The sequence below is a fragment of the Chamaea fasciata genome, unplaced genomic scaffold, assembly GCF_029207755.1.
Source record: "Chamaea fasciata isolate MVZ Bird 193981 ecotype frontalis unplaced genomic scaffold, bChaFas1.0.hap1 SCAF_7, whole genome shotgun sequence".
NCBI lineage: Eukaryota > Metazoa > Chordata > Aves > Passeriformes > Sylviidae > Chamaea > Chamaea fasciata.
Window position 1 is genome coordinate 15,421,288 of NW_027094092.1, and position 24,013 is coordinate 15,445,300.

The window sequence follows — 24,013 nt, forward strand, 5'->3', positions numbered from 1 at the left end:
GGGAATCAATATTGAAATGAGATTCCTACCAGAAAATAGCTTTTTCAGGCACACCAAATATCCCTTGGTTCAGCAGAATATTTAATCCCCTTGGATCAGGCACTTGGATTTTCTTAGATCATGCTGAGATAACAGCATTCTGCTGTGTTCTGGCACCATAAAATCCTTGCTTATGAAAATAAAAGAAAAATACGGCCTCTCTGGGAACATACATCTCTGCACCACTTTTTTTTCCATAGTTTAGACATTGTAGTCTCAAAATCAATTTTTACATTGATATACCACATTCCCTTTATGAGTCATGGCAAAAGCTCTCCCGCACCACTATTTTACGCGGGCCAAGTGTACACAGTACTCTTCAAAACGATGATGCTTTCACAGTCTTGGCTCTGACTCCAGCTCACGCTGGGCAAGTGCCAACGAGTAACTGGAGTCAAACCCCCTCCGACAGCACCATCTAGTGAAAAAAAGGGAAAATAAACACATGCAAATTTAAACAGTTTTCACTGCATTCTAGAAACGAACAAAAGGCCAATTCTCTCCTAATCTCCCATTACAACTGCATTTAGGTATAGCTTTCATCAAGGCTCTTTGCCTCGTGAAGTGTGGTGACAAGTAGAGAAAGATTCAGCAGCTAATTGTAAGCTCTTTGTCTAAATCTGGAACACCACTTGGAACACATATAAACTTGCCCCTGTTTATTCCTCCAATGCTAAGCTTGAGTTTTTCTTGCTTTTATGAGAAACAGAAGCGTTTTCTAATGCTTTAAAATTACTGATAGCATAACATCTTCTGTTTCATGCTGGACTAGTGGGAGGTGATATTTTAAGACAAGCAGTTCCAGAATAAAATCAAAATAATACATATATATAATTTCAATAACTTTTTTAACTTTTATTTTCATGTCATTGTAAGATCTTGTACGACTATATTAGTAAGGCATGAAATTCTTTTTTATGAAAAAGAGCACACTCAGCTTCTATCTGTAACTTCAATGTGACCAGGCTCCCTGCTTTCAAAAAGACTACCTGCTGAATTTATGCAGGTGCTCATATCTTTTACAAAGTCAGAGCCAAATACTTTGGCTATTTGGAGGAAATAAAGCAGTATGGCTATTAATTGTGAGTGCATTTAATGGCCTTGTTTAATTAGTTTTCCGGTCAGGAGGACCAGATTCTGTTCTTTTCTCAATGCATATCTCCTGTGCCTTTCAACTCCAGTTTCATGGGATTACTCGAGGTCTGAAACCACAAAATCTACATGGCCAAAGTTCCTCCATTTTCACTGCCCTGCTCAGTTAAGCCCAAGCAAGAGCAATCTTCAGGATTCCCATCCTCATGGTAGGTTGCTGGTACACTGCTGCTCCTTTGAGCTCCCTCTCATTTAATACTAATTTTTCAGTCAAATTGCTTGCCCTCCTTTGCTCACCCACAGTGAGAGTGTTACCTTACTTGAATTTTCTGGCTCCAAATAAAAAGCATTACTGTCAAATAATTAAAAATCTTTTTACAGACACAAAAAAGAAAATAACTCCTACTACAGATCAGTAGAAGGAGTGCCCTCCTAATCTTTCATTTCTCCTTACAGCATCGTTTGGTTTGGAAGTTTGCACTCCATCTTTTCCTGTTTTGTGTTGTAATCCCTACTTGCTGTTACACTTTATTTTACTTCCTCCTTTCCATTTTGCAGTCTCTCTTCAACTAGCCCTCTGTGATTAAATCTCCCCCTAAGAATTCAGTTACACCTATATTTTGACAGCTTGTAATGCTACCTTAAAGTTGAAGAAAAATCTCTTAAGAAATAAGAGAATAGGAAATTTCACTGGGTAGGTGCCAACAGGAGTGAGATTCTGACATTTATATTTGTGTTCCAAGATGCCACAACTCTTTGGAAAGTCCCACCAAAACTGGATAGAGCAGAGAGCACACTGGCCCAACTACTGCTTTGGACGGATGACTCCCCATAATCCCCACAGGTTTCATGAAAGTTACCACAGTTAATCCTTTAAGAAAACAATATCAGACTGTGCCAATAATATTGAACACACAGACAACTGCCTATTTCCCATAAAACCCATGACAGCAGGATTTCAATTTTAGTAATTAACCACAGTTTTTCTCACTCTGTAGAACAAGAACACTGACACATCATTCACGGGTTCCCTCGCTACTTAGAGAGGAGGATAATACAGAACAGTAGAAATACACAGTCCATAATGGATATTACACTGGATATGTAATCCTGAATGCTTTGCATGCACCTGACACTGCCTGTATTGCCCAGATACAGACAACACAGGATGAATAAACCAAACACAAGCTCCATGGTTTCACAGGGTGGGGGCAGGCAATGAAACCTTGCAAGTTGTGTTGTCACTAGAAGTTATTTCACCAAGACAATACACATGTAAAATATAATGATATATTGCAAAGATGAGTGAGACATCACCAGGAGTTAAATTCATCACAGATATTGGCAGAAATTATGGATAAAACCCCACACTAGCTATGGAGTAAAATACCCAAAACAACTTAAAGCTGTGCAAAAAGGAAACGCCAAATCTAAAAAAAAAAAAAAAAAAAAAAAAAAAAAAAAAAAAAAGTAGCAAATGCAGAAATAAATGTATGGATGATCTTTGCTGGCACTAATTACATTACACCTAGGAGTTCAAACATCTTACAAGTCAAAAATAATATACAGCAAAGAAGGCACTTCATAGAGAAACAGTGTGATTGACACTAAATTTAATATGCTATACTCTTATTGTTATAGCATTCATATTAGGTATAGAACCTTAGCATATTTCATAGATAAATACACAAAATTTATTCGAATTGATGGTGGTCTTGAGTGAACTTTTTCATGTGAATAGTGGTAATACACCTAATGATATTACTGGAGCATTGCTACAATAGCTGTTTGGAACAAATATTTAAACTGCTAGTTAGCATTTTCTCAATATATTGACAGTGTTTCCATAAGTTAAATAATGGTCATTTATTTATAAATACAAAGAACTCAATGACTGAGCAAGGGGTAGCCCACTAGTGAGGTACAACAAATTCATAAAAGTTTGGAAGCTTAAAATCATGCCTCTCCAACCTCAAAACTGAGGCTCTTTAATGAAATCTAGGCTGGCAGGATACAAATACTCCTGAAGCATTTTTTGATACATTTGTGTTACAGCATGGGAGTACTATAAACATGGTGACTGTTTTCTCTACTGAAGGGAAAGAGCATAAGACAGGTAGAGCAAGTTGTCTTAATGTCAAAGGACATGAGTTTTCCACTTCTGAAACAAAGCTGGATATGACATCAACTAAATGAAAGAATTCCCACTTATTTTTTTCCCGTCTAGGGCCAGGTATCTGGTCTTCAGTATGGCTGAAAAAAGTATTGACCCAAGCAATAGGAGGGATTCAGGCTTAATTACAATAACGGTATGTGTTGGACACACCACAGATGTCCTCAGTATAGGCCACAGAGAATACCACTTCATTTTTGGATTACCATGACTTTTGTAATTCCTGTAGCTTTACAGACTCATTAGGGAAAAGCAGAAAAGTCTCTTGTCAATTAAACCATAAGGAACATTTTTTTTATATGTTGTTAGGTCAGGAGATCAGAATTTGCACATTAGGAACAAACACACATCAATCACATTAATGCCCACATACATACCATCCAAAATAATGTCCCTGTAGCAAGAGCTGCATACTGCTCAATTGTGGAAAGCACACTGAAGATAAGGCATATCAGCACAATAAGGAAGCTGCAAATGAACAAAAAAAAAATAATGTAATGCAGTGTAATAACTTTTAGGGAGAATAGATAATTATGCCATCCTAAATCATCTGTTTACAATGAAATGTCATTGGCATTGTACCATCTCAAAACACAGCTTGGAAATTTTGCGTGATCCTGCTTCCTGTTGGATAGTTTATTTCTCTTCAGACACTGAGGTTTCGGGTTGGACATTATCAAATGAAACCATATGGTAACACTAGCTTCAGCCTACCTCCAAGATTTGCTGTTTCCTGGCCTCTCATGAAAAGAACATTTCTTGCTCTTTCCCATTTTAAGGACTACTTTGGCTGAATCATCACACAACCCTCAAACATGCTTCAAATATTTGCCTTTTTGCTGATCCAAAGCCCAATAAACTGAAAAAGAAATCACAGCTAAGCCAAAGTTTAATATGCTGTGCTATACTGTCTTTCATAATTTATCCCTAAAAGGCCCCAAATAAAAAAAAAATCTGATATCTGGCATTTGAAACACAACCTAGGTGTGATTCCACCTAATTCCAAAGCCCTGCCATGGGCAGAGTCACCTATCCCTAGAACAGGTTGATCAGAGCCCCACCCAGCCCGGCCTGGAACACTTCCATGGATGGGGCTGATGCATTTGTCCTTAGGGAAGGGGTCCTGGTTTCCAACATTGGGACAGCCAAAGAAACAGCCCAGCTGTCTGTAACCTCCCAGAAATCCTTCCCCCCACCTGGGGAGCAAGGCTGCTCAGCCCTGCAGCCTCTGCCTCCAAATCCCTCCCCAGAGCAGCTTCAGCTGTGCTCACCACCCCATAGGACTGCTGCTTTCCCTAAGGGAATGCAACACATTAGGGAAGAGAACCATTTAACACCTAAAACTGGATGCTATCCACTACACACTAGCCATAGGAAGCTTCCAGTTACCAAAGAACTTCATGTTTCTTTTAAAAACACAACAAATCAGCAAGACCGAAAACATCCACTTGTTAAACACAAAGTTAGTTGTTAGGGTATTTCTCACAGTTCTGCTGAGACAAGCAACACCAATCCTTTGTACTCAACTGAAACTTGCTGCAAAATCCACTAACTAAATCACCCATCCAGTTACACATCTCTAAAACAGTAAACCATTTTTTAACTAAAAAAAAATCCAAAACACCCAACAAAAAAGAACTGACAGTGAATTAAACTGAACTCCAGAGAAGTATTAAACCAGGACATCAGATTGGCACAGCTCAGCTGAAGTCATCCAGAGACTCTACTTTTATTCATGGAAGTGAGCACTTCTTTGGGTGAATCTTTTGAAAGACCAAGCACTCAAGAAAACAAAATTGTGTTCAGGCTGACATAAGCTACGCCTCTCAATGATTGCTTCAAAATACAGCATAGGCAAGTCCAAAGCACAGAGAGAAAAATTATGCCAGAATCACAGAATCACTAAGGTTGGAAAAGACCTCTCAGACCAAGTCTGATCTTTGAGATTATCAAGTCCAGCCTTTGAGACTGTGCTACCAAATAGTGGAGACAAAGTTTGTAGATAATCAAGCACAAAAATCAAATAGATAATGAAATTAATAGGACTGAGATTACCACGTATCAGTACAAGTACCCATATAAAAATATACCTCACCTAAGCAAAACATAAGTAAGTGTGTGGGTGCTTGATTCACCTCTAAAGTCTTCTCATTTCACCCTGTATCTCTACCTTTGGGCATTCTTAAGCACAAGTAAGCTGTGCAGACAAGGCAGGAGAATGCAAAGGTGAGTCAGTCATTTGAAACATAAATGTTCCCTAAGTATCCAGCCCTTCTGTCTGCAATATTCTCACTATGGCACAAGAACAATACACGTGACAATGTGAACATAAATGGTGTCAGTTGCATAGAGATAGCCAAGGCTCTCTGGATTTTAAGTCCAACATACATGAGAGTACAAGGCAAACAATGAGTTGCAGGGGATGAGCAGTACCAATTCACATTTACTACGTCCCTTACTGGCAGAAGACGTGTTAGAATGCTTAACTCAGCCAACACATGGAGCCACAAGGGGGCAACAAAGCAAAGATTATCCCGTTTCTGTCCTTATCCTAAACAAACACAAAACCCTAACAGTTAGCGTTAAATTTGAAAGTTCATGTGCTGAAGTGCCAAAAAATAAATTTGGGGTCAGTCATTTTCAAAATCTCTTTGCTTGTTCCTATTAGAGAAATTGATGACTGAGGTAAGAATTGCCTCAAGTGCCAGTCACCCCACTACCTCCCTACTGTTATGGGTTTTCATGCACATGGACGCATTTCAGTCTTAATAGGTTTTTGGTTTTTTTTCACTCGTAGAAAAGCTCTTACAATTCACTGCTGTGCTCTTTCCAGGTTGATGCAGGAGACACATTCATAACCACAAACACACATTATGCCAAGCAAAACAAAGATGTTTGGTCAGGCACTGCTGCTTCATGTCTGTTTCTCTGGCGTGAGAGAGGTGACACCCACAAGGTGCCAGTGCAGCACCACAGCTGAGCTACTCACCCTGTTACACTGGCATTGCTATTTGACTTAGATCAATTACACATAAGGAACAGAAGGTGCAAAATTAAGACATTAAACAAATACACATGGTGTCGTCATCCTCTGGGACGAGCCTACTGTTTGTTGCCTTCTGAAACTCAGCTTTGTTTTTATTTTGGTATTAGTGTAGCTGCTCCCTTCTCCACCTCTGAACTATAAGAAGGGAGTGAGGCATCAGTAAAAGAGAAAACAGGAAGTTTGGCATCTTTTTTTTTTTTTCCTCATTTTTGAGTTATCTCCTCTTTCTTCAGACGGAAGTGGAACACAGATCCTCACTGCTGCCTAAGCAGCAGACAAATCCACAGGAATGAATCACAAACAACAGCTGCAGGGACAGATTCTGCCTCAAACTTGAATTTGCTTATGCAAAAATCATCCAGGGGCAATTTAACTGGCCAGCTTCAGAGAAGCAAAACATTACAATTTTCACAAAATAACCTTATCACACTTACTACACTTCACTGTGATTGCTATTACTAGATTAATTAAAAAAAAAAAAAGTGCCCCACCAAAACCAAAAAGCTTCTCATGATGTAGATGCTAAGCATGTAAACTCAAATAGTAAATATCAGACAAACTAATGGGCGACTGACTCCACTCTGATATGATTTTTTAATATACATTTTTTCCTCTAAAGGAGAGATAGTCAGAAAACACCAGAATTTCCTAAACTCTAGCAGTCAGGGCCTCATCTCTTGCAAACCATGAGTCTTTTATCTCCTGAAACCCATTGCTTGTTTACCCTCTATGCACAAATGTGACCATCTTCAAGAAAGGAAGCAGAGTGATGAGTTCAGGCTCTCATCAGCCCTGATCTCACTCTGTGATTGTGGGGCCAAGCAAGCATTAGAGATGAGGAGATAGCCCCTGAAGTTTTTCATGTTGTTTCTCCTAGGTTACAAAGTAGCATCTGTTTCCACCTACACATCACATCTACTGCATCAGTAGATGCACCCAAAAATACTTAGCCTTGCGGTCAAGTCACATCTTACCGTGCTACATTTTTTTTTTTTAAACCAAGAAATTTTGCAAGTGGCCGATCATGTCCGTACTTCTTGATTTGAAACCACAACACCACTGTTAAAGCAGCATGGACATTGCAAAGCAGGTATTTTCTTCCATGGACTCAGTTTTTGGTAGACTAGTACGAGGAGAGCTGTGTCCTCTATTTTACTTGAAGCCAGTTGCTCTGGTTGTCTTTTCAGCTCAGTTTTCCCAGGCAGCTGCATACCTGGTGGAGGCAGACCCAGGAGTGGAGCTCTCAGTGTGCATGAAACAGCACCAGGGAGCAGCACTACAGTCACACTCTGAGCTCATGGACATTCCCAGCCTGTAACTGGACTCGGGCTGTGTGTCTGTGCTACACCACTCAACAAAAAGAAAAACATGAACACTGACACTGTGTATAGAGAGTTACAAGAGGCAATGTCTGCATAGGTGTGTATATGTGGGCAAGCATTTAATAAATAACAAATTTTGTCTTGCTTCATTGCGTCAGTCAGACAATTTAGGTGATTTTTTGTTTCAAACAGGTTGGAGAAGCTAGAGCATTTCCACAAAAGAATCATTCAGCAGACAGGGGAACATGGCCAGCCAGCACATGTGCCTAGCAAAAGACAGGAAATATATTAAAAATTAAAGTAGATTTAATGTTTTGTGACTATTTTAGGATATATTTTGACTTACAGACAGACCTATGGCTTTTTCCCTGACCTCAGTGTCAGCTGCAGGAACTTGACACATTATAGGTAGCTATCAGTACTGTGCAGCCTTCAGACCTGAGCTGCTGAGTTTTTTCTATATTTAACTATGATTTTTGAACCTTAGGATGTCTTTCCTGTGGCTTGAAACAGAGTGTGGAATGATCAAAGGAACAATAAACCACTTACTGAGAGATAACAATGCTCATTTAGTGAATGTCACAGGTAGGAGAACTGATAAAGGTTTATAAAATATGTCCAGTGATATGACCAGGAACATTTAAAAAAAATGGTGCATGAGACATGCTGGAAGTACTTACTCACCAGATTAATACAATCTCATGCACATGCAGCTGTTATCATCAAAACCAGCACTAAAATGTGGGTAGATTTCATTCCCTTTTGCAGTGTTTCTTACATAACCCCAGTGGGAGTCTCTCCATAAACCAGGAAAAGGCTGCCATTAGGATATAAACTGAGCTGAGATCTTAAATACATTTAATAGATGAGAAGGGACATGCAAAGTTCAGCTCAATTTATATCAGCTTAAGCTCTAAAAATCCAGAAAGACAGTTTTTCCTTGTTCAATGTCACAAGCTGCCTTAAATCTGGTTTTTCTAACCATTTTTATACATTACAGCAATCAGTCTTGAAGATACCCAACTACTGGTGCCCTTGCATACAGGGAATATTATTTTAGTTGGTAACTGCCAGGTAAAAAGCATCTGCGCTTTTTTTGTTTGCATGAGGTCAGTGGCTAATTGCAGTTCATCCTCTCTGTCTACTGGAAAAAATGACTGTAACCAAAAAAGAAATATCCAGTGAAAAAAGAAAGTGTCTTTAGTGTGCTTCTATGTGCTTACCATTCTATCTAAGCCTCCTTCTTGAATCTCTGTCTGCCCTTATTTTTACACAACTAGATTGTCTTTCTTTGAATGCACAGCTCTGTTCAGTCACATTCATCAGATCACATACATCTACCTTGTAACTCAGGGGAGCTTTTGTTTTGTGGGATTTTGTTAGTTTGTGGGATTTTCTACAGAGTAAATAAGATTTTTTTGCCATTTAGGTTCTAACTATGACACCTTTCTTAAGCAAACAAAGTAATTTAAAGTTTAACGTCCTCTAAGTACAGAGCTTTACAAGAACTGGAAAGATGACATTGACAATGAACAACACGAGTGTGCAGATTAAACTTGGGCAGATTCTTATCTCCATCATCATAATTTGCAAACTATAATGCTGCTGCATATCCAGTTCACATTATTTCATTAAAACACATGACAGCATTATTATTTTATCTTTCATCCCCATGGCTTATACTTGCTGACATATTTCAGACTGTGAACTCAAAGGTCAATGGTATCAGAAAAGGACATTTTCATGCAGCTTTCCAGGTTACAAACAGCATTATTGCAATGAGGATTTAGATAGACAACTTCAGGTAAGAGACACACTGAAACCTCTTCCATTTTGTCATACATTCTGCTGCGTCCCATGCCAGCAAAGTAACTCCTTAAATTTACATCAGGAAAATCAGCATGAAAAACTTCAACAGGTTTTTTGCTACTACAAGCCAACATAAACCCCAACCATCTCACATAGTCATTTCCACAGTACAAACAAGAAAACATTCAGAATTAACCCATATCAAGTAATTTCTTACTGCAGCAAGGCATCAGGTTTATGTTCTTTCACTCAACGTATTTTGGGACTGCTTGAGAAAAAAAGACCTAAGAAAAGGTAAAAGAAGGGGAACAGGTAGAACTTGTAAAATCAAGGACAGCTGATAATAAGAGAAGAAAGAAGTCTATGAACATAAAGGGCATTACCAGGAATCGAATACAGGATGGCAATTTATTTTATGGGATCATCACGGTATAGTGTCAAGTACAAATACTAACCAATGCTTTTAAAGGTGAGAAACTCAGGGTTGTTTTTTACAAAAGAAGCAGGATTCCACAAGGCAGAGAAAACTTTCATCTTTAATGAAATTCACACAAGTAAACATCTTGTATGCGTAGGTCTTATGCTGAGCACTTAAACAAGTCTGAACTGAATACTTAAAGAACACTAACTCTGTCATGACTATGGAATACCAGAGCACAGTGACAGAAAGCTAAAGAAGCATTTAATTATCCAGCTGGTGGACAGCAGAGGTCCTCCATCATTTACTCCACTAAAAATAAAAAAGTTTGTAAGAGAATGGTCTGGTGAAGGTACATGGTTAGAAAGAAGGAGCCCTGTACTCAAGTCCACTTTGCCCATACCCTAAACCAACTTTAACACTCCTAATAATGCATTAATTTTATTAACAGCAGTAGTTGTTCATGCATTAGCAAAAAAAAAAGAGAAAAATCACTGTAGCAAGAAGTTAAGAGACTGGCAACCTACACAAACCATATCTGAAGATGAAACAAGCTCAAAAAAGAATAAACGCATAGAGAAGCACTTTAGTGTCAATAAAAAATATATATATATGTAATAGTGGTTTAAGTCTCTGGCCATGCAGGTTCTTTGCATGTTTTCCTCTAAGGATTTGTCATCTCTTCTTCTGTTTTGTTTTTGAGGCAGGGGAAGGAAGGAGCGGTACAGCCCCTCCCCATCTTCCAGCTTCTCTGTGGCAGGAGGATGCCCAGAAGAAGGGGAAGCACACTCACATTCATGCAAAGAAGCATGACTCCCTCCAGGAACTGGCTACAACAGTTTCCTGTCCAACACACGTTTCCTCTCTGTTATGTCCAACACAGGTCAAGCTTGCAGACAGGTCACTGCTCTCAGCTGTCACTTACCATCAAAAACCCTCCAACAGACAAAGTGCAAATGCTCTGTTTGTCTTAGCTTAGCTCTATCAGATGGAGCTTCCTGTTAATATGTATTTGTTCCAACTCCTAAGGCAAAGTAGAGTTGGTGCTTCCTGAAGGAAACAATGGCATAATTTTTAACCAGCTCCACGACTCCTTGTCAAAGAAATGCTGTCTTCTGGCTCTCATGTAGGAAAGCAGATTTATTCCATAAGAAAGATCACATACACTGCAGGGTAGTCTGATACTATGAAAAATAGGTTAACTATACAGCTAAATAGGCAAGGCTTCTATCACACTTACCTGGTTCTTCTGGGAGGTTAAAGTCTGGAAAAATGATTTAAAATACGGGCAGTGTACCAAAGCACAAAGCACACAATGAATCAAAAGTCATTTAGGATACAGAACCAGAATTATTGAAGGAAAGGCCTGTAAGGTCTTGGCAAAGGTTATGATTGCAGTAGAAATGCGAACCAGACGTCAAGATGCTTCAAGAGGAAAGGTTAACTACTCACAAAAAGCAATGTTATTGCATCCTCCAACGAGGTATCAGTTCCTTTGAGAACAGACATGGATTAACAGGAAAAAGATGACAGGTACTGAGTAAGAAAGTGGAAAATGAATACTCTACATTTAAAACAAATGCATGACCAAGAGATGCGAACCACTGGACTGCAGAAAATTTATCAGCCCTCCCCAGCTAGCTCACAACAAGCTTCCAATGTGCCTCATCATTAACATGAAACCCCAACACAGCAACACGACTGCCATGGAAGGGGTGAGTTCACATGTGCAGTAAGGGCATCACCCACCACTAGAAATGAAGAGAATTTTTGCAGTTTTCTTTACACTGGGCTTAACTTGGGGAAAGGGTGTCATTTTTTTATCAGCCAGTTCTGGAGACATGTTCTTTTAATGGGGGAGAAGAAAAATGTTCTAGAAACTGAGTGGTCCAATACAAGTAAAACTTGGTTTGTAGTTGAAGTTTTATACAGTTGGTCTGAGCACTCACTAGAGAACCATCCCACTTTTCTTGTAACAGCAGATTTAAGGCATCAGAGTTTAAATCATCTAGTATCCAAATATTAAAAGAAAATTACTAAAGGTTCTCAGACTGTAAAACACAGCTTCTGAAAAATTGCCAAGACTAGACTATTCCTCTGCTTTACTGTTATCAAACCTAAATGAAATAAATCTTTCTAAATAAAATACTCTTTTTTAAAAAGAAATACTTGTAATAATTATTTTCCTTAAATACATAGTATTTCTTTCAACAAGAAACAAAACAAGGCAGAAGAAAGGAAACGTTGCCTCCACACCAAAGGAGAAAGGCACTATGCCACAATCTTGGACAGCTGATGTACTAGTGCACAAAAAGTTGGAGGTTAATTGTATGGCAGTACCAATCAGGGCTATGGTTCTAAATGTTCCATAAAGAAATACCCGCATTTCTAGCTCTCTAAAAACCCCTCTATTGACAGGGAACTAATACTGATATTTTTGACAGCATCTTTTGTTCTTCAATTGTGAATAGAGTGAAACAGTGAAAGGGACTAAAAATCAACAGATTGATAAATACACAAATGGGGAAGAAGCAAACATACCTTGAGCTACTGACCTGGACAAAGATTTATTGCAAACGCCACAAGAGTGATACCAGACCTGAGCAACTGGCCTACCTCCTCACCTGATGCCCCCCAAATGACTTTTCAAGCTCCTTTCTGCTAAAACCAGTGTGTCTGAGAGGCACTTTCATCACTGCTGGCAAGTAAGATGAGGACCGTGAGAAAGACCTGAAGCTGGGATAAGTGCTCTCACCAGGGTTCCCATTATGACTTTCTCCTTTAATTATTTAAGGGTATAGTTGACAGATGCTTTCACAGAAATCAGTCTTGCCATTGTCTTTTGAGCTTTTCCACATTCAACTCTCAGCTGCACTTTTCTAGGGGCGCTGGGGGGAGAAACATGGCACCCGTCATGTATCACAGCTTAGAAACAAGGAAGAGAAACTACAGGACAGGTGAACATTCCTAAGGTGAAAGCAGAGGGATTCAGCAAACAGACATATTTCCATTTCCAGGGGAGAGAAAGTATTTGCTGAGGGAAAGACGTGATGCTTAAAAGCTATGGCAACTTGACTTCTTAGTTTGCTTTAAGCATGATGGAAAGTTCAAGTGCCCCCAGAAGAAAAGAATGAAGAGATTCAAGAAAGCAACAGGCAGCTTTTAATTTTATGATGAGAAAACCTTTCTGTAAATACAAAAATCTCTTTAAATGCATGCCATGAAACACAGGAATGCTCAATACTCCATTTCCTCAAAAAAGAAGTCTAAACAGATTAAATTTCCAAAGTGAAACCCACACTATGCTTAAAGAGCTTTAGCTTTGTCCCCTCACCATGCAACAGAGCTTTTCAGGCTGAAAGTTATGAGGATAATTATTTCTATTATTCCAGCAGTCAATTTGGCTGTTAGTGGAAATTCTAATCATCTATAGCAAGGCCAAAAGTTCCCCTGTATCATTTGAACTCACCTGCCCTGAAATAAACAAGGTAACATTAAGAGAAAATGGTTCAAGAAAAGTTACAATCAGTTCTGAGGCCTGCGTCTGAGAGGCATTTCAAGGTGGTTTAATGTTCAAAACACTAATGTTTCAAAATGGGACTTCAAACTTGAAGACTCAATGAGCAAAGAAGTTCCTTGTAAGAGAGGTTAAGTTGAAGTAATAAAGGATGTTAGACGCTTCATACACCAAACCTTACAGGAAAAGCTCCTAATCAGGAATACAGTGGCTCTATGTAACATTAAAAAAATATATGTAATCAACTATTAATCGGACAAGCAACCCTGCTGTGGGTAACAGCCCCCAGCTGCCAGACATGTGCTCTACTTTTCAGCTGCCCACTTGATTCCAACTCTAAAAGCCACAAGGCATCAAAACATTTCTGGGAATAGTCTTTTGATACTGTGGGAAAAAGAAACCCTATTTATCTTGCAGTGACATCTCAGATTCTGTCAGGTAACTTACAGAAAAAGGATCCATCAAAATTCATTGATGAAAAAGACTTGAGAGATGGTAACATTTTGTGGCACATCTGAAGGCCAGAGCCTTGGGAGAGGAAAGCTATCATAGTACCATAATTCTGATATATCACTGCAGAACAGCATGAGGAAGCCAAAGCCCAGTGCCTGAGAGCACACTGCATTCCAGTGTGCTATTCCAGTGTTAATACAGTCATAAAATTATTTATCTTACAGCTCTTACTGGGGCATTCAAACTATACATAGCAAGTGCTTGCTATCAGCATGCAAAACATTTCTGAAAACAGTGACAGAAGTCAGAAAGAGGCAAAACAATTGTTTTGCACATTGACAGAAATAATAAATGAAATTCCAGTTAACTGTTAACTAGGCCCAATATTATATGCAAAAGCTTGAATATTAAATAGTTGCAATTGCACGGAGGACAGCATGCAATACATCTACAACATTAAGATACCAAAAATCTTAAATTACACATATTTAGAACTCAAAAGAATTCCAGAATCCTACCTCCTTTAGGCTTTATAAATAGCAGAAAAAATTCGGGCATTAAACCATAATACATATATTTTCTGCATATCCCTTTCTAAAGTGCTAGTATTTCTATGTGTGTATTTAGTTTTACATGTGGTGCTGTAAAATGAAGAGTAATAAACATAAATTTGTAACATATTTAAATACAGGGGGGCAAGGCTTGATGAGAAGCAGACCTGGAAGGGGTCTCTTCTGGAAGTCATCATTTCATGGCTAAACTGCCAGGAAATATCAAACTATGACTTTCTGTCAAAGTTCAGTGCCCTTGAGATTAAGCTGCCATTTCAAGTGTACGTTTAGAATGTGCCCAAAATGTATTGATAAGATCCGCCAACACGTTAACAACATCCACTGGAGTAACACATGACCTCACAGCAAAATTATTCTCCAAGATACTACTCTTGGCCCGGGAACACCAGTCATTTTAAAGGCGTATGAACAGCATTCCGGCAGCATCCAAAACCCTAAGGGAACCACGGGGTCAGGTTCAGCCACCCCAGTGACACTGCACTAATGTGTGTCATCCCACGCACACAACTAGCTGCCAACCATGATGTGCAGTAAGACTCTCTGGTAGTCATTTGTTTCTTGGGGTCTACTAATTCCAACAATTCAGTCATGGGAATTTATCGTTTAGAATCCTGTAGATTCTGGTAGCACTGTGCAGAGAGAGAAAAGGCAGATCTGAAAGATGCAGAGAGAAACACCATAGAATCACCCATCAAGAACACTGACCTTTCTGCTTTGCTTTTCAAAAAACAAGGATTGCTATGGTTACAACAAAAGCTATTAAAAGCAGCCTAAAATTCTGAAGGCACTTCTGAAAGTCCATCATAATTAAACCATTACACTTCCCATGCATCAAATTATCCATAAAATCCTTCAATGTAAGGAACAGATTTGCAGGTGTGTTCTTCATCCAGGAACACAGCCATTATTCTTTTGAATAACATTTTAACTTAAAGCATTGATCCCTTTTGAACATGTAGTTCAAGTTACAGATACTAATTGTTTCTGACCAATCAGATACTAATTGTTTCTGACCAATCAATCCCTAGTGAATTTATAAATTACGAAGTTAGTCAAGTGGAAAATTCAGGGTCCTTATTCTATGCTGACAAATTTCATAATAACTGAAAACGGCAAAAATTGTGATACAGAGGACATACTTGCAAGTCACAAGACAAATGAAAGAAAATGACAAAAGATAAAAATAGTTTACCTCCCTTTTAAAACGCAGCTTTAAAGAAATATTTACTTCTTATTTCCAAATTATTCTAGAAATAGGCTTGCACAGAATAAAACACATCATTTTTATTTTTTCAGAACAGGCTTAGTTCTATGGAGCGCTTGATTTCCTTGTAGTCCTCAGGACTAGGTGGAGACAGACAGGGTCAGAGGAGTCACTGTCTGTTTATCAGTGTTAAAACACCATCTGCAATGATCAATATTCTTTTTAAAGATGCAAAGCAATTCAAAAGCTAGAGAAGACTGAGGAACACCAAAGTCATCAGTGCCTGAAGCACCAGCCTGAAGGACACAGTTTGATTACAGCCATTATTGAAACGGCACCTGTGCCATTGGCGAATACTTCTCTCTGCAGTTTCAGCTTCGTCAGTACAAACAAAAGCATTGTTCTACTTGGAAAGTCTTTGGCAGCGGAATGGGGAAAATAACAAAGTATCTCTAATGTGCATAGCACATAACATTTGTTTCATAATCTGATGGAGCAAATTAATTTCTTGACCAGCTGACAGGATACACTTAATTAAAAGGGGAAAAAAAAATGCGTGGAAGGGAGCTTTCTTAATCTGTGTACTCCCCTTTTCCTTCTCCAAGGAATTGCTGGGCAGATTCCCGCTCCACAGTCTGCGTGTGACTTTCACCTGAAACAACCCTAAATGTCAGAAATCCAGAACCAGTGAAACCCTCTTGCTTTTATGCTTCTTAGATATTGTTTATGTTTTTTTAATGTTTCTTAGATAAATACAGTAGATGGTGACACACATTTTCACTATCTGCTGCTCAAAGGGCCACAACCATTAAAAAAGGAAAAAAAGTAAATATCAAGATGTCTTTCCCATAGAACAATCACTTTTTGATAAGGTAATTGACACTACTGGTCTGAAATAAGATTTTAAAAATGGATCTAAGGATAACTAATTTATGAACCTAATGTTTTCCAGATTTCCTTTTATATACTGCTTCTCACCACTCAACAAATACCAAGATAAAGTCATGCTACTCGGAGATATCCTAATCAATTCTTTATTGGGAAGAAGGATGCAATTTCACATCATCCATCTCTGACACAGACTTCTGGGAGAACAGTATCTGTAATAAAAAAAATATTATTATTTTTAGTATGACTCTGGCTCCTGACCTACATTTGAGCTCTGAAAAATCTTGTATTGCAGAACCATAAAAAGTGGGGCACACCAGCAAAAACAGTATTTATGTTTGAGCACTGAACTTCCTCATAATATAGACTTCAACACAAAAATCAAAAACAAAAGAAACCAAACAAAAAAAATCCCCACAATTATTCTGAACAGTGAGAAGCTTCTTTATCTGAAACAATAATTCCTGAACTTTTAGAAGTGATCTATGGAGCTTTTGTTCTTTGCTCAAGTTGGCAGAGATGTTTCTCATTCACCTTAGCCACTTAAGCATAAGTTATAGTATTATCACACCCACAGTAGACAGTTCCAGAAACAGGCTCCTTTTAAACCAATTAAAATCCCTTGTTTGAAAGGTTTTGTTGTTGGGTTTTGTTCTTTTTTTCTCAGACCAACTCCTTTACCTAAAAGTAAATTGTCAGATAAATTGCTGCTGCTCCCTACTACAGTTAAGACACAGGAGCCCAGGAACAATCTGGGGATGGAAACTGCCTCGAGTCAGGCATTCATAAGAGTCAGGGGAGAAAAAAAATAGATTCACTGGAGAAACAAATGATGTGCCTGAAGAAACACAGGGGTGGGAGAATTGAGGCTCCTGGTGGAAGACTCCAGCAGATGGCCCCAAAGCAACAGCAAGGCTCAGCACACAGCCCATGCACAGCCAGTGCCATTCCCAGTAGCTTTCTGTACGCCCAGGAAAGGCAACCACAATCCCAACTCCACTTAGGTCTGCTGGCACTGATGCACTTAAGAATGCACAGCTGTCTTATGAAAGTAAGTAAAAGCTTTACTTAATTTTGTTAGTTAAGAACATAAACCACTACGCAAAACTAAATCTGGTCAAAAGTTATGATCACTTAAACAGACATTTACTTTTTAAAGCTAAATTTTTCCAAGGACAGTATTTCTAATTTTTATGGTTACAGAGTTGCATGTCTTTTCAAAAGCTTCTTCCATTTTGATTAAAAGAACTTCAAATCATCATAGAAAGTATTTTAGGCAGACATTTCCAATGTATTTTAGGAAAAAATTTCCCATTAATAGAAGGTTAGAACAAAGGTAGAGCACATATTTTTTTATATGTCATTACTCACTTCCAAAGTTAGTTGTGTCAAAGCCCTTTTATGAAATTTAGGTATGGTTTCCCATGCAAGGACATTTAAAAAGCACGTGCTCAAAAAGCAATGCATTCTGATTAAAAATCACTGCATTCTGAAATGGCCCTTTCAGGCCTCACATGCAACTGTCTGCCTTAAATCTATTCCTTCACAAAACGTTTCACTAATCACAGCTGAAGAATAAAACTGGCCTTCATACGCAGGAATATGCAGGAAGGTATGCTTGGACCCAAGGAGGTGTGCTGATTAATGAATTTGCTGTCTAACTTAATGAAGAGAGAAAAAGAAATAAGATTCTAACTTTTCAATTTTTATTTTTTAAAGTGAGGCAATGGGATAAAGAGGATCAGATCAGATCACAGAAGCATGGAATGGTCTGGGTTGGTTTGATCCCTTAAAGATCAACCAGTTCCAAACCTCTGCCATAGGCAGGGAGAACTTCCACTAGACCAGGTTACTCAGAGCCCCATCCAACCTGGCCTGGAACACTGCCAGGGGTGGGCTATCCATAACTTCTCTGGGAACAAGTTTTAAAGAAATTCAGTAGTACCTAGTTCTCTTAATCTGCTTTTTCCTTAAATTCTACCATCTTCTTATTCACCAGCTATGAACTCGTCATGCATAAAGTCTGAAACTTCAAAACTATGTTACAGACCAAGAAATTAAAGTTCTGCATAACTTCTACCCCAATATTCTTTCTGATCTCCCTTGCTCTTCCAGACTGACCTTTACTGAAAGCATGTTGCATGCTACGTATTGCCAGCCTGCAGGCACACAGCACATGCTTTGGTCATGTTAACACTGAAAAAGTAAAGTGGATGCCAGCTACTTTCTACCTCCTAAGTGCATGCAGATTTTCACTGCAGTGACCCATGGAGCAATTATCATCTTCATTTGCCAGCAAAGAAAATTGAACAGCAGGGAGATTAAGTGACTTGTACAAGGTCACGTAGCACGTGTGATGCAGAGCTGAAGATAGATCCCAAATGATTTGGCTTCCAGGATTAAGTTTCACACAGCTGGGCCAGCTCTTTGCACTGAAGAAGCCAGCAGGCAAGGGGAGAGCAGCCTCATGTAAGCCACACTGGGCAAAGACAGAAATCAACACCTCTGAGCCACTCCCCAGTCCCAGTAAAGCCACCACCAAGCCTCAGCATGGACACTGTAGATGCTGTCAGAGCAGAAGGGACAAAGCTGCTGCACCCCAAGAAATCCAGCACACCCATCAGCTTGCTGTCCCCACCTTCCCTGCTGCCCAATGCTGAGCACTCTGCTGGTGGCCAGCTCAAGGGGGAAGGCCTGAAAAACTGGGACCACCCTCAGGAAAGACCCTGACCCAAATCCATATGCATTTCAGGTGCTCTCTTGTCTTCTGAGGAAGGGCTCCACATGGGGAGAGCAACCCCTGCATCGCCCACCTTAGCAAAGGGAGGACATCCTGCCTGAGGGGCAGGGGCATGGAGGATGTGGGACAAATGCTGAAACTGCTTTGGCCGTGCCAAAGATTTCCACCCTCATTTTTAACATCCATCTTTCCTGTCAGGACAAGCTATGTAGCTGCTTAAATAGTAAGAAATTTGCATCTTCTTAAGGAGGCTTACAGAAAAGTCACTTCTAAGCACATGGAGAAAGTATTCGCTTGATAATTTCACTCGAAGGAGTGAAAGCAAAAAGCAGAAGTTGATGAGAGTCCCTTAAAGTTGGCCTTATGACATCGAGAAAATTATACAGAGTGGGTGGGTAAGCTGAAGGCCTTAAAAACTAAGTCATCTATCTTATACCTGAGACCAACTGAAAAGGGGAGACCACCGGTAATGACAACAGAATAAAAAAAGGGCAAAATCATCCAATTTAAAAAAAGAAAAAACTCAAAGAAAAAAGTGCTTTACAGCAGCAGCATGTATATTTTCAAGCAGAGCAAGGCTGCATTTATCAAAGATAAAACAAAGCAGTAATTCAAATACAAGATGGCAATAACTTAGATAAGTTTTACGTGCCAAAAGGCACCCAGAACCCTCTATTGCTCCTTGCATCTTATACTAGAAAAATAAGAATCTGTGTTGAAGATAAAACCCCATGTAACAATCTAGAGCATTAGGGAAGATCACTGTTTCCAAACAGAGACAAGTGTGTAGCACTGTAGCCAGGTGACTTTTTTCTTTATAAATACATTGAGATTTAGCTAACAAAGGGCTGAAATGCACCATTCTTTGAAGAAGCTGCTTCTATTCCATTAACTTCCCAAACACCAAGGAGGTATTTAATTATGCACACAGTTTTACACACAAGCCCATTGTTTGATTCAGGATTTGTGTAAGCAGAGATCTCTACTTACACACAGATGAGTACTCACACCACTGCAGTGGGCAGAGACACACATCCCTTTGCACCACCCAGTCTCTGAAGCAAGACAAGTCCTCACAGGAGCATTCTGGACTGAGATAAATTAGTTCTTACCAATATAAGGCAGCTAACCTCTGCTGAGACTTATTTTGCTTTTTACAAACCTGTGTGACCTTTCAAATGTTATGATGGGCAAATCTTCCAGCATTTCTTTCTGGTCTTGTTAACATTGAACAAGTTACGGAACTTGACAATGAGGAAATGAGCATTCAAGCAGTGATCAAGCCCGAAGACATCCAGAGTGCCAAGACCTTCAAAGCTGTATCAGGTACACAAGAAATCAAGTGTGAGTGTGAAATATCAAAGGTGTCTTACTTCCAGTAAAGGACAGGAAGATTTGAGTTTCCAATTTTATACTGGGGAAAGGGGAACAAAGGAGGAAATCTAAAGCTGTTGAGTCCAGTGCAGGTACTTTACCCAAGTCAGCAATAAAACCATCTTTAATCCAAAGCAGTACAAATAATAGATTCACAGGTATTACTGCACACCATACAAAGAGAGTGACTTGCAAACATTTCAGTGCAGGATAAAACAGCATGCTAAGTTGTTACCATATCATGTAGCACCAATACAGAACAATTAGCTACTGCCTTCTCATCAGTCAGAATGAAGTTTAAAGCTAAATTTGTTGCATGTTTAAGGATAGAAGAAAAGAAGGATTAAAAACTTTTTCCATACCATTTATTGCATCAAAGATTAAGCTCTATAGGAAATCACTATATACCTCTAAATTTATGTTAAAACTTACGGATCAGTGTCCCAAGTCAAAATTTATTTTTTCTCAGCTACACACCTCCGGTCTTAAAAGGTGAAAGACACCTTGCTTTGTGGAACAGAGCCTGAATGGGAAACCACAGCACAGCTACATGCAGGCACACACTTCCTTTGGAAGCTGTGGGATTATTTTATTCTTTGAAATCACATAACATTCTTCAAGTTTTACCTCTTGCGGTCCATTGTCCACAGCATGACATCACCCCCAACACCCTAGACACCAGCAGCCTTGGAAACTCAACAGGGTTATGCCTGGGACAGGAGACAGCTTGCAAATACCAGGTGCCACAGGCTCCCAAAGCTTGGCGAGAGCTGGCACTTGGATGCAATGCCAAGGGCGTCCAGAAGAACTTCTGCCACTATATCAGCAGCAAAAGACTAAAAAAGGGAAACACAGGCTTATTGCTCAATGGAGTGAGGGATTTGATGGCATAGAGACAGATAAGCCAATGCACCCAACACCCTCTTTGCCTCAGACTCTACCAGCAACATCTCCCTCACTTGCATGCAAGGTTCAAGGAGGAGATACACTACCAGGAAGAAAACCAGACTGAGTTAGGGATGACTTAAGAGAACTCATCCTATACCAGGACACAGGATCAGACATGTGTCTGAGGGTCCTGAGAGAGACGGTCTATGTGACTGTGATTTATCACTCAGGTAAAGGGTCCCCCTAACAGCTGAAAAAGACAAAAGTCACACCCATCTTCAAAGCAGCCAAAACAAAAGAATAAAACAGATATTTCTCTATGCTACAGCTGAAAAAGTCACAGTCTACATCCAGCGTCCTGCAGTAGCTAAGACTGCCACAGACTGCACTCATCCAACTTCGCTGGAAGTTCACCCGCAAAGCTACATCCACCAAGCCACAGACACGAGGGCAAGAAGCCAACAATGGAGCAATCAGGAAAAAGGAAATCCCTTGCATCACAAAATTCATCTGTCTGAAACCATCTGGAAATTGACTCTTCAGGATATAAAGTTCACAGCATACTTTCTAAAGAAATGCAAGCAAAAAAGATTCACAAGTTTCCTGGGCTTTGACCCAGAATAGACTCTAATATCCTTATCTGGTTCTATATAGTTCAGAGGAAGATTTAAGTGAGAGGTAAAAAAATTCCATGCTAAGACAGACAGCCCCTTCCTCATCCTTCTCCAACTAGTTCCACTTAATCTTTTCCTTCCTAAAAGAATGAAATCCTGTTGTCTCATATCTCTGGGGTGACATGGTACAGAACAGAACTCTGTGCATCCAAAACTCAGGGAGAAAGATACGACAGCTACTCTCTTCAAACCACACTTTTGGAGGAATCCTGTGAGTGGCTTATCAGTCACCACGCAATCCCTGCTGCATTTTGCAATTTCTAACGGGTTTTTTTATCATGAAAGATGTGGATAATTCAGGATGCAAGACTGATGATGTTATTCAAGTCCCACAGAATCCTAACAGTTTTTTCCCACAGATTTTGGGAACTGGTAAAGGAAATTTATTTCCACCAGGAGAGAAATCCCTGCAGGAATGAGTCCATTAGATTTAGTATGAGAAAAAAGTCACTGGCTCTTTTATTTCTGTCCACAACCCCAACACAAACATAGTGTGGAAGGGACAGTCACTCCCTTATTTTTCCTGTGTGAAACAGACTTTGTCAGTCCTCACTGGGACCAGAAAAGAAAAAACATGTCTTAAGTGGCTTGATGTTTGTCTTAAGAAAGACATCATTTCTTGATGGCAACCCATCACAATAGCTTCTACACTGAAGTTTAAGAGGAGGGAAAAATTTTAAAAAAAAGAAAAGAAAGAAAAAGCACACTTTAAAACGAAACCTTACTAAAGAAAAGAGAGTAAATATAATGTGCTTTAACCAACAGGCCTCTCAAAGTGCCTGAGGGTAAACACACAGACTTGTAAGGTAACTTGCAGGGGTTTGAAAAATTGCATCAATAATCTCCTATTTACAAGTTATTCTTCCAGAGAAGATCAGCCTGTCAGGTCACAAAAGTTCCAAGACACACTCCTTTGGCAGCAGATGCTACCTAAAGGTCTTAAAGAGTAGTTCAGTTTTCAGGCTTCCAGGGACTGCCTCTGTCATGTTTTGAGATATTCCACCACATACTGTGATCAAACCCTATCCAAGAGACTTTTCCTCACCTATTTTCTAGTCTTCTAAACTCATTTTTTTTTCTTTTTTCTCCTGATCTGTTACTGCTGCAAAAGGATCAAGCAAACATGTAAAAATGTCCAATTCAAAATATTTTTCATGGCCCATGAAAATTAGAAAAAGATAAAAAATAAGAGAGAAGCAGAAGTTTCCAGGAAGAGAACATTCAACAGGGGGACATTTGGAGGTTTTTCAGTCTTTCTTGAATTAGCTCCCTAAAAATTAATTAATTAATTTAAGCTCTCTAACAGCATATTTTAGAGTTTAGGTAGTCTTCAAGAAGGATTAAATAAATGCAGAAAAAGGCCAAGGGGTCTCCACAAATGATCATTATTTGGTATCTCAGGAAACAATATCCAGTATATCTAGGGAATTTATGCAACTTTCGGGCACTCAAAAATAATCCATCTAGTTTTGTCTCCCTGATGTACTGTTTGTTTATTCAGTCTCTCAAGCTCTCTTCATTGGAGTTTGGATTCTAGGTCAAAGAACTCATCGTCTCAAAGTGAGTTCCCCTTTCACACAATTTATCAGCTGCAAAGACAGTGTGCACGCAGTGGCTCAGAGAAGAACAGGCTCAGGTACACACAGATCCACTGTGGTCCCAAACTGGCAAAGACAGGAACCATGGATCACCCCACAGCACACTGGCAGCTGTAGTGGGCTCTGAGGTTTGCAGATGCAGAGGGCACAAGGGGCAAAGGATATAAAACCCCCTCCAATCTCACAGAGTAACACAGGAGCGTGTC

General features: G+C 39.4%; 1 protein-coding gene across 2 annotated transcripts in view; it reads right to left on the reverse strand.

Annotated features, from left to right (window-relative positions):
• Positions 1 to 24,013, reverse strand: part of KCNQ1 (potassium voltage-gated channel subfamily Q member 1) — a 331,242-nt gene that overhangs the window by 287,390 nt on the left and 19,839 nt on the right. For both annotated transcript variants that reach the window (XM_066187690.1, XM_066187689.1), the window contains exon 2: positions 3,682 to 3,772. In XM_066187690.1, the coding sequence (XP_066043787.1) occupies positions 3,682 to 3,772 (91 nt within the window). The remainder of the gene's footprint in view (positions 1 to 3,681; positions 3,773 to 24,013) is intronic.